This window comes from Staurois parvus, unplaced genomic scaffold (genome assembly GCF_062004578.1).
Source record: "Staurois parvus isolate SC_StPar_1 unplaced genomic scaffold, SC_StPar_1.0 ptg000855l, whole genome shotgun sequence".
NCBI classification, from domain to species: Eukaryota; Metazoa; Chordata; class Amphibia; order Anura; family Ranidae; genus Staurois; species Staurois parvus.
In genome coordinates, this window is record NW_028318651.1 from 53,591 (window position 1) to 65,644 (window position 12,054).

At 49.9% G+C, this 12,054-nt stretch overlaps 1 protein-coding gene across 1 annotated transcript in view; it reads right to left on the reverse strand.

Annotated features, from left to right (window-relative positions):
• SLC49A4 (solute carrier family 49 member 4) overlaps positions 1-12,054 on the reverse strand; it is an 84,471-nt gene that overhangs the window by 48,112 nt on the left and 24,305 nt on the right. Inside the window, exons 3-4 of the mRNA XM_089655607.1 lie at positions 7,428-7,693; positions 4,936-5,065 (exon numbers count right to left, since the gene is read on the reverse strand). Coding sequence (XP_089511733.1) covers positions 4,936-5,065; positions 7,428-7,693 — 396 coding nt within the window. The remainder of the gene's footprint in view (positions 1-4,935; positions 5,066-7,427; positions 7,694-12,054) is intronic.

Genomic DNA, 12,054 nt, shown 5'->3' on the forward strand with positions numbered 1-12,054 from the left:
CCACTGACAATGATGAGGCACAATCCCTCTCAGCGATACCAACTATGGAGCCCTACTACTCCTCCCACTAGCCACAAGCTCTAGGCAATATCCGCTCCCAGTGCTAAAAACCCCCCCAAACTCCCCCCCCGAGTCATTTCGCATGCCCACAGACCACGGAGCTTGGTGGATTGTTTATTCTCACTGACACCAGGGCATTTTCTACTACCACTGATCACAACCATCCCCACTATGGTCTGTAGGACTCAACTGGTCCATTGTTTTTAATAAGTCTGAAGACCACATCCATCACCAGGATACCAGTTAAAAATACACCCAAGAAACACATACTAACCATTCCAACTTTCAAAAGGCTTTCTAAATGTGGTCACCTTTTCAATGGTGCAAAGCCACACAGGTGACTCGCGTGGTAATCAGTCTTCCTAGTTTGGCTTCTTAGGTTACCTCTTGGGCCTCCAGTATCCTCACTGGTCAGCATCAACGACCCAGGAAGCAATGAGGTCATAGTGGACCACTCCACGCAAGATCCACAATTATGTCTGAACGAGGACCTTCCCGATCACTGGGGATTATTTTGATGCAAACATCTTTATTTAAAAATGAACGAAAACCTTGGAAATGGACGTCTTGAAGATGATAGAAGATTTTATAGAATGGCCCAAATTAAAAAATTTTGCTCGGTCAGTAAAAACACCTCGATCCGTCTAGTTTGTGTTTTTCTCCATTTACCAGGAGAACGCCGTTAAAAGAATTTCAATTATATGAAAGCAGAAGTGGATTTCATTTGCCGGCGCGTATTAACAAATCTACTGCAGAATGGCAGCATACTGTGACATTCATCTTCCAGCGAGAAAGAAACGTCAACCCGACAGCGCCATTTTTTCCGAGCCCTGGGAGGTTTAATCTTAATTGTGGTCGGCCTATATAAACACATCTCCCCCAATCAATGCGGTCGTGGCGGCAGTGCCGTGTTTAAGTAAGAGATTGTTCGTACAATTCATCTGAGCGAACTCTCGGGGGACCATCTGCGCGTCCGCGTTCTGGAACAATTCCACATTTGCACGTTAAATATTCCGCCTCAGATGAGAGAAATATGGAGCCCCAACCCCTGCCAGCCTGTTATCCTTCACTTTTACAATGGGAACCCAACAAGAAATCAAACGCGGGGCAGCACAATGTGACGGGGACGGGGATAATACATCACACAGGAAAAAAATAAAGAACATTCGCTGTGAACTAATGAACTCGGAATAAAAGAAATAATCGCAATATCATCTCATTGGTGGGAATCAAGCCGCCCATCGAAGAGATTCTCCTACCCACCAGGTGGGGGCGCTGCTACGTGAATTATCTGTACATAGAAAATAATGCGGACTTGAAATCAAAAAGAGAAAATTTGGCGATGCTCTAGGGGACATCTAGAAATTTTAACTGTGCATTGGTGGTCGGTGGGAAGAACGTCCCTGACGTTGGGGGTCGGTGGGAAGAAGGTCCCTGACGTTGGGGGTCGGTGGGAAGAAGGTCCCTGACGTTGGGGGGCGGTGGGAAGAAGGTCCCTGACGTTGGGGGGCGGTGGGAAGAAGGTCCCTGACGTTGGGGGGCGGTGGGAAGAAGGTCCCTGACGTTGGGGGGCGGTGGGAAGAAGGTCCCTGACGTTGGGGGGCGGTGGGAAGAAGGTCCCTGACGTTGGGGGTCGGTGGGAAGAAGGTCCCTGACGTTGGGGGTCGGTGGGAAGAAGGTCCCTGACGTTGGGGGGCGGTGGGAAGAAGGTCCCTGACGTTGGGGGGCGGTGGGAAGAAGGTCCCTGACGTTGGGGGGCGGTGGGAAGAAGGTCCCTGACGTTGGGGGGCGGTGGGAAGAAGGTCCCTGACGTTGGGGGGCGGTGGGAAGAAGGTCCCTGACGTTGGGGGGCGGTGGGAAGAAGGTCCCTGACGTTGGGGGGCGGTGGGAAGAACGTCCCTGACGTTGGGGGGCGGTGGGAAGAACGTCCCTGACGTTGGGGGTCGGTGGGAAGAACGTCCCTGACGTTGGGGGTCGGTGGGAAGAACGTCCCTGACGTTGGGGGTCGGTGGGAAGAACGTCCCTGACGTTGGGGGTCGGTGGGAAGAACGTCCCTGACGTTGGGGGTCGGTGGGAAGAACGTCCCTGACGTTGGGGGTCGGTGGGAAGAACGTCCCTGACGTTGGGGGTCGGTGGGAAGAACGTCCCTGACGTTGGGGGTCGGTGGGAAGAACGTCCCTGACGTTGGGGGTCGGTGGGAAGAACGTCCCTGACGTTGGGGGGTCGGTGGGATCAATATCCCTTACATTGGTGGTCAGTGGGAAGAATGTCCCTTACATTGGGGATCAGTGGGTAGAATGTCCCTTACATTGGTGTCAGTGGGAAGAATGTCCCTTACATTGGGGATCAGTGGGTAGAATGTCCCTTACATTGGTGTCAGTGGGAAGAATGTCCCTTACATTGGGGGGTCAGTGGGAAGAATGTCCCTTACATTGGTGTCAGTGGGAAGAATGTCCCTTACATTGGGGATCAGTGGGAAGAGTGTCCCTTACATTGGTGTCAGTGGGAAGAATGTCCCTTACATTGGGAATCAGTGGGAAGAGTGTCCCTTACATTGGTGGTTTGAATTCCTCCCTTATCATTGCTGGCATTGACCCTTGTACTATGAAGGCACCATCAGATGGGAGGTCAATCAGCCACAACTTGAGGAACCCCTAACATCTGGGATACAATACTAAAGTGGCTCTAAAGGCTAAACTTATTTTTACCTTTCATACAGTCGCAGTATGAAGTGGCAGTAGGAAGTGGCAGTAGGAAGTGGCAGTAGGAAGTGGCAGTAGGAAGTGGCAGTATGAAGTGGCAGTATGAAGTGGCAGTATGAAGTGGCAGTACTCTGATCCTGACAGTCAGCAGAAAGCCCTCAATTCACAAAGTTTTGCCATCAGGATACTCCATTATCAGCCATGTGACTAAAGCCGTACAGACACCATCAGTATTTCAGCGGATTCTGAGGAATTGTTGAAACTCCAACAGTGAGTGACCAAATCAGCCGGCTAAAATGAAAGAGATTGTTGTACGGCCGGCTTTATTCTTACATGTCACTGGACACCCTTGAAAAGAACTGTCACTTTTTGAAAATAAGCGACAGTTATTTCACTTATGTGAAAATATGTGGCAGTAATTCACAAAGTGCATCAGCTTTGTGAACTGAGCTTTAGGACAGAGACCATTAAGAAGAGCCTGGCAGAGGAGGAGGGCAGCCGGCTCCCAGGAACATTCCACAGATTCTGGGTCATAGTTCTGCTGACAGCCGTCATTCCTGCTTACATAGTCACATCGGCATGGCCAGCAAGATCCTTCTACTGACAACAAACCGATTCAATCAGACAAACAGCTAGACAAATTAAGAGATTTAAACGTTAATCTGAACTGAAAAAAAAAAAGAATACTGAGCCAATCACATCTAGCTTACACTCTAATGCCCCCTCCCCCACAGTCCCATCAGTCTCTGTACCAGAGGAGCTTACACTCTAATGCCCCCTCCCCCACAGTCCCATCAGTCTCCGTACCAGAGGAGCTTACACTCTAATGTCCCCTCCCCCACAGTCCCATCAGTCTCTGTACCAGAGGAGCTTACACTCTAATGCCCCCTCCCCCACAGTCCCATCAGTCTCTGTACCAGAGGAGCTTACACTCTAATGTCCCCTCCCCCACAGTCCCATCAGTCTCTGTACCAGAGGAGCTTACACTCTAATGTCCCCTCCCCCACAGTCACATCAGTCTCTGTACCAGAGGAGCTTACACTCTAATGTCCCCTCCTCCACAGTCCCATCAGTCTCTGTACCAGAGGAGCTTACACTCTAATGTCCCCTCCCCCACAGTCCCATCAGTCTCTGTACCAGAGGAGCTTACACTCTAATTCCCCCACAGTCCCATCAGTCTCTGTACCAGAGGAGCTTACATTCTAATGTCCCCTCCCCCACAGTCTCATCAGTCTCTGTACCACAGGAGCTTACACTCTAATGTCCCCTCCCCCACAGTCCCATCAGTCTCTGTACCAGAGGAGCTTACACTCTAATTCCCCCACAGTCCCATCAGTCTCTGTACCAGAGGAGCTTACATTCTAATGTCCCCTCCCCCACAGTCACATCAGTCTCTGTACCAGAGGAGCTTACGCTCTAATGTCCCCTCCCCCACAGTCACATCAGTCTCTGTACCAGAGGAGCTTACGCTCTAATGTCCCCTCCCCCCACAGTCACACAGTATTATTATACATTTATATAGCTCTGACATATACCGCAGCGCTGTACAGAGAACACTGAACCAGTCCCATCAGTCTCTGTACCAGAGGAGCTTACACTCCAATACCTTCTCTGGCTCTAAGTATTATATCTAGGACAGCACCATCACGCTCAGTGAAGCTGAATAAATTCGGTTTCACCGTCCTGGCTGTAGCACTGACACCTTGTGAGGAGGACTACTCTCACCTGAAGATTATCAGATACTTAACATCTTATAGGTTGCATTTATTGGAAAACTACACCCATGAAAGGGGCTCATTCACAGAACATGGATGTTTCCCCGGGAACCTCCAAGCAATCCGTCTGATTGTCTTTTTTAATGTTGGGTGACATATCCAGCCACGGCACCACCTGCCTGGAGTTTGCATGTTCTCCGTGTGACTGTCCGGTTTCCTCCCACACTCCAAAGACATGCTGGGAGGTTAATTGGCTCCTGTCTAAAAAATTGTCCCTAGCATGTGTATGTATGAATGTGAGTCAGAGATCTTAGATTGTACGCTCCTCGGGGGCGGGGACTGATGGGAATGTACAATATATATGTAAAGCGCGGCGTAAATTGACGGCGCTATATAAGTACCTGGAATAAATAAATAAATATCCTGACAGGCAGGGCTGGAGTACATACAGTCCTTACCTGAGCAGCTTGCAGATACTACTTCTGTAACTCAACCTGCGACTGGCAGCGGCAATACTTGGGGGGACCGGGGGCCGAGCGGGGAAATAGGCCACGACCGCCACAAAGACCAGAGCGATTATTCCGAACTCTGTGGAGGAAAGGAACAAATATCATCAGTAATTAATAAACAGCTTACCTGGATCTGTGGCAGTAAAAGGAGCGATTTATCCCCTTCCTGGTGCAATCTAAATAAAATGTTCCCCAGCACAATGTTCCTGCCTCCTTGTCAAGCCTCAAGCTTGACAAAGAGTCAGGGACGTCTTGAAACACAACACCGCGTCCCCAGGATGTCCCACGGCATCTGACAACACCCATTGTGCCACTCCCTACGTGTTTCAAGGCGGTCCTGCCTCTTTGTCAAGCCTCAAGCATGTCCCCAGGATGTCCCACGGCATCTGACAACACCCATTGTGCCACTCCCTACGTGTTTCAAGGTGGTCCTGCCTCTTGGTCAAGCCTCAAGCATGTCTCCAGGATGTCCCACGGCATCTGACATCACCCATTGTGCCACTTTCTACGTGTTTCAAGGCGGTCCTGCCTCTTGGTCAAGCCTCAAGCATGTCCCCAGGATGTCCCACGGCATCTGACATCACCCATTGTGCCACTTTCTACGTGTTTCAAGGCGGTCCTGCCTCTTGGTCAAGCCTCAAGCATGTCTCCAGGATGTCCCACGGCATCTGACATCACCCATTGTGCCACTTTCTACGTGTTTCAAGGAGTTCCTGCCTCTTGGTCAAGCCTCAAGCATGTCTCCAGGATGTCCCACGGCATCTGACATCACCCATTGTGCCACTCCCTACGTGTTTCAAGGAGTTCCTGCCTCTTGGTCAATCCTCAAGCTTGACAAAGAGGCAGGGATGTCTTGAATGAACATTTGACCTGTAGAGGAAATAGGACGTTCAATTTTGCCCTATTCTTGCAGAACAAATGTGCCGTCCGTTATTTATTTATGGTGCAGCTAATGTATAGATAATCTCCTTATAGGACAGAGAAAACGCTGGGATGCAAAGCCATGACTCCATAAACCAACATTTATCAGGTATGTCGGGTTTACTCTGCTAAGCTTCTTATCACAAGATACAACTCCTACCTGAGGCATCCAGTCCAGAGATTGTTTCAAGGTGTTCCTGCCTCTGTCGAGCCTCAAGCTGTACAAAGAGGCAGGAACTTCTTGAAACACAACACCATGTCCCCAGGTTGTCCCACAGCATCTGACATCACCCATTGTGCCACAACATACGCGTTTCAAGGCGTTCCTGCCTCTTTGTCAAGCCTCAAGCTTTACAAAGAGAAAATAACTTCTTGAAACACCACGCCACGTCCCCAGGATGTCCCACAGCATCTGACATCACCCACTGTGCCATTTCCTACGCGTTTCAAGGTGTTTGTCTCCTTGTCAAGCCTCAAGCTTGACAAAGAGGCAAGAACTTCTTGAAACACAACAACATGTCCCCAGGATGTCGCACAGCATCTGACATCACCCTCTCCCTACGCCTGTCAAGGCTTTCCTACCTCTTTGTCAAGCCTCAAGCTTTACAAAGAGAAAATAACTTCTTGAAACACCATGCCACGTCCCCAGGATGTCCCACAGCATCTGACATCACCCATTGTGCCATTTCCTATGCGTTTCAAGGTGTTTGTCAAGTTTGAGGCTTGACAAGGAGACAAAGAGGCAAGAACTTCTTGAAACACAACATGTGCCCAGGATGTCGCACGGCATCTGACATCACCCATTGTGCCTCTCCCTACGCCTGTCAAGGCTTTCCTACCTCTTTGTCAAGCCTCAGACTTGACAGAGGCAGGAACTTCTTGAAACACAATACCATGTCCCCATGTTGTCCCACGGCATCTGACATCACCCATTGTGCCACTCCCTACGCGTTTCAAGTTTCAAGGCGTTCCTGCCTCTTTGTCAAGACTCAAGTCACACTTTTTGTTTCGCTGCAGCTTCTAATGCACACTGAGAAAAATCAGAGTAAGCCATTTCAGTCTAGGAGAGGAGCCGGTGCACCTGCGCAAGACTGAAGGGGAGGAGCCGGTGCACCTGCGCAAGACTGAAGGGGAGGAGCCGGTGCACCTGAGAAAGACTGAAGGGGAGGAGCTGGTGCACCTGAGCAAGACTGAAGGGGAGGAGCCGGTGCACCTGAGCAAGACTGAAGGGGAGGAGCCGGTGCACCTGAGCAAGACTGAAGGGGAGGAGCCGGTGCACCTGAGCAAGACTGAAGGGGAGGAGCCGGTGCACCTGAGCAAGACTGAAGGGGAGGAGCCAGTGCAACTGTGCAAGACTGAAAGGGAGGAGCCGGAACACCTGTGCAAGACTGAAGAGAAGGCAGGAGGGAGGATTTAATTCTCAAGCCACAATTACCATACATGTAAAATATCTGGCCTGGTGGGGGCTGTACTCTCTCAATGTGCAGTTATACATGAAATAGTTATAAACAGAAAGGTACCTGCATACAGCACGGCCTCTATCCTGTCCTTGATTGATCCAACGTTATCTGTAGACAGAAGGCCGCTGGATGTCGCGTTAGGAGCCGGCACGACAAGTGGGCCGATGAGAAAAGCGCAGGCTCCGCCCAGGTAGTTGAGCATAGAGGCGATGGCGGTGGCCGTGGCTCGCTCGTCTGGCGGGAACCATGTTGTGGAAAGGAAAGGAGCCGCATTCATGGCAGTCGGGCCTGCAAATCCGTTCAGGAGCTGACCTGCGTGGATGAGTCTAAAAAAAAAAAAAAAACTTTTTGTAGTATTTGCTTATTCCTCTTGTATTTATAAAAATTATCAGCCCGTTGGAGGACTCTACCAAAATATACCCCTCCCCCACTGTACCGCAATATATACCCCTCTGCCCACTGTACCCCAATATATACCCCTCTGCCCACTGTACCCCTATACCCCGCTCTCCCCACTGTACCCCAATATATACCCCTCTGCCCACTGTACCCCGCTCTCCCCACTGTACCCCATTATATACCCCACTCTCCCCCATTATGTACCCCACTGTACCCCATTCTTCCCACTGAACCCCAATGTATACCCCTCTCCCACTGTATACTCCTCTCCTGCTGCACACTTTATTTATACCCCTCTCCCCACTGTGACCCAATATACAACCCACTCTCCCCACTGTACCCCCAATGTATACCCCTCCCACACTGTACCCCCAATGTATACCCCTCCCACACTGTACCCCCAATGTATACCCCTCCCACACTGTACCCAATTATATCACAGTGTACACTGATATACCCCCAATGTACCAAGATAAACCCCATCTTTCTTAACGAGCAACTCCTCATATACTCCTCCCACACTGTACCCCCAATATATACCCCTCCCCCATTTTTCTTAACCTGTAAGTCCTTATATACTCTGCTATATCATTCCCTGTACCCCAAATCTCCCCTTCAGTGGAACCAGATATGCCCCTATATACACCCCCCAATGTACTCGAATATGCTACCCCCTCTCCATCCATTACACGCTCAAGTCACACACAAATACGGGTCGAATATTGCTATCAGCCGGTTCAAAAGAAACCAGCAGCCAGTCCGACTTCTGTCGAAGGGGCATGACTGAAAAATGCCTGCCGATCTGCTTCTGATCTGTACCCCAATTTATCCCCTCTTCCCGCTGTACCCCCCACTGTATACTGCACCTCTAATATATACCCCTCCCCTGCTGTACCCAATATATCAGTGTACCCCGATATAAGCCCCAATGTACCCAAATAAACCCAATTTCTCTTAACCAGCAACTCCTCGTATACTCTGATATATCCCTCCCTGTACCCCAAATCTCCCCCATATACCCCTCCCCCATTTTTCTTAACCTGTAAGTCCTTGTATACTCTGATATATCATACCCTGTACCCCATATCTTCCGTTCAGTGGAACCAGATATGCCCCTATATAAACCCCCAATGTACACAAATATACTACCCCTTCTCCACCCATTACACGCTTAAGTCACGCACACGGGTCGAATATTAGGCGGTATCGGCCGGTTCAACAGAAACCAGCAGCCAGTCTGACTTCTATCGAAGTCACTATATCCGCTCTCCCCGGACCCCACATTCACTATATCCGCTCTCCCCGGACCCCGCATTCACTATATCCGCTCTCCCCGGACCCCGCATTCACTATATCCGCTCCCCCCGGACCCGCATTCACTATATCCGCTCTCCCCACACCCCGCATTCACTATATCCGCTCTCCCCGGACCCCGCATTCACTATATCCGCTCTCCCCGGACCCCGCATTCACTATATCCGCTCTCCCCGGACCCCGCATTCACTATATCCGCTCCCCCCGGACCCGCATTCACTATATCCGCTCTCCCCACACCCCGCATTCACTATATCCCCTCTCTCCGGACCCCGCATTCACTATATCCCCTCTCTCCGGACCCCGCATTCACTATATCCGCTATTCCTGGACCCCGCATTCACTATATCCGCTCTCCCCGGACCCCACATTCACTATATCCGCTATTCCTGGACCCCGCATTTACTATATCTGCTCTCCCCGGACCCCGCATTCACTATATCTGCTCTCCCCGGACCCCGCATTCACTGTATCCGCTCTCCCCGGACCCCGCATTCACTATATCCTCTCTCCCCGGACCCCACATTCACTATATCCGCTATTCCTGGACCCCGCATTCACTATATCCGCTCTCCCCGGACCCCGCATTCACTATATCCGCTATTCCTGGACCCCGCATTTACTATATCTGCTCTCCCCGGACCCCGCATTCACTATATCTGCTCTCCCCGGACCCCGCATTCACTATATCCGCTCTCCCCGGACCCCGCATTCACTATATCCGCTATTCCTGGACCCCGCATTTACTATATCTGCTCTCCCCGGACCCCGCATTCACTATATCCGCTCTCCCCGGACCCCGCATTCACTATATCCGCTCTCCCCGGACCCCGCATTCACTATATCTGCTCTCCCCGGACCCCGCATTCACTATATCTGCTCTCCCCGGACCCCGCATTCACTATATCTGCTCTCCCCGGACCCTGCATTCACTATATCTGCTCTCCCCGGACCCCGCATTCACTATATCTGCTCTCCCCGGACCCCGCATTCACGCGCGTTAAACTTTTTTTTGCACTGTCCCTTTAAAAAAAAAAAAAGTTTAATCACTTGTATTCTTATCACAAGAAATGCATGTATCCCTTGTGATAAAAATAATTAGTGACAGGTCCTCTTTATGGAGAGAGGTGTATTGACCCCCACATCTCTCCTCTGCAATGTAAAGCATTGGATAAAAAAAAAACAAACAAAAAAAAAAACGAACATTTATCTAGTGCTTTTAAAAAAAAAAAAAAAAAAAAGCTGGGACTTGAAGTGTGCTTGGAACTACCGAACGGCGGCCGGTGGCGGCAGCGGCGAGGTTTTTTCGGCACCTGTATCGGTGTTTTTTTCCCATTTTGCCAACGGCCTAAAGGGGTGTTTTCAGGCGAAACGTTTTGGTCACCGGAATTTCGGTGCATCCCTATTCATACCCCATATTTTCTGAAGGCGACGCTTCAAAACCCCCCGTTAGGTCATCAGTTTTGTGTTATGGAGGTGCTAAAATTATTGCCTTCACTAGGCGTAGGAGCGCCAAAGTGTGCGTTTATGATGGTATGTGCACATATGTGGGGGTGGGGGATGTTATGTGCTTGGGTGTACAGTATATGTTTTTTGCAAACAAAACTAAAAAAAAATTTTTTCAACTTTTTTTTTTCCAGCACGTGATTTTTAGGTGACAGGTTCTCTTTAATGAGACATGCAGGGTCTCCCCAGCTTATCTTGCCGGGGAGAGTGACAGCGGTGACCCCCGGAAGTGACATCACACGCACGTTGCTTTCCGAGTGACAAGAAAGGGGGGGGGAGTTGTTGGGAGGTGGTGTCCCATTACCAGGGGCTGTGCAAGAATGGGGCAGCAGCGAAGCCACCCGACTGCTTCCATCTGACAATCTGGATTGTGTGTAAAGTCCCGTTGTCAGGTCCAAACGGACTGGGCAGCGAAAGGGTTAAAGTGGCTATAAAAACCTCAGATATAAAATAAGAACAAAGTATATCCCTCTATAGTGTACACAGCCTGTGATTGACAGCCTCAGCTCTGTTCCTGTGTGAAGGGGAGGGGGGTGTCACTTCCCTCCAATCAGCTCTTAGAACTCTCCTCACTGTGCTCTGCAGGGTGTAATTTCAGCTCACTGCCCCCTTTTTTCTGAACTTTCAGACAAGCTGTATAAAGCCTGAACTTTGAATGGATGTAGAGAAGAGAGTGCTCCAGATAAACCGGTACAACGTATGTAGGAGGATTTGTTTAGTGTCTATGTATCACCTACTGGGGATACGGAAGGTTTTACTTCCACTGTAAATGAGAGATGGATTCCTCGTTTAGTCGGATTGCTCCATCCAGCCCGCATTCTGTCTTCTCAGCCAGGCAGCTGCAGTCAATGCAAAGGAAACAATAGTAATCGATATCCGCCGGTCAGGAACGCGGCGCATCGATGTGAGCAGCTAAAAATAGCCCCTGATCAATTCGCGCGTTTGAGTGTGGTGTGAACGTCGCCAGCAGAAGAAAGAGCGATCACATAATGCAGTCAGGGATCGTTCACCAGCGACCAACATATACATGGAGCGGTGTCTGTGACTTATAGTTTGATTGTGATAGTGTGGTGGGCAATCTGGCGCTAACCGACACTGACTCCGATATACTAGTGGCACCAATACAGCAATAATATTGTATAATGTACTACTGACAACGGCTGGGAAGGGGTTAACATTAAGGGGTTAGCTGTGTGCCTAACAAGTGTAATATGTGCTGCTTTTACTCACAGATCTGGCTGATTTTTCTCCCTGCTTTTCAGGTAGAAGAAACAGCCAGATTGTGAGTCTGAGTGTTTGTAAACATAGAAGGAAAAAAAAAGAAAAAGGAACTCCAGGCTTGGGTGCAAAAATCAAAACTGAAAACAGCAGCGAGTGCGAAGGATTAGGATACCAACCCCAAAAAAACGTATACAAAAATATGCCACTCCCCCTGATGACATCTCATGTGACGAAACGCGTCAAGCGG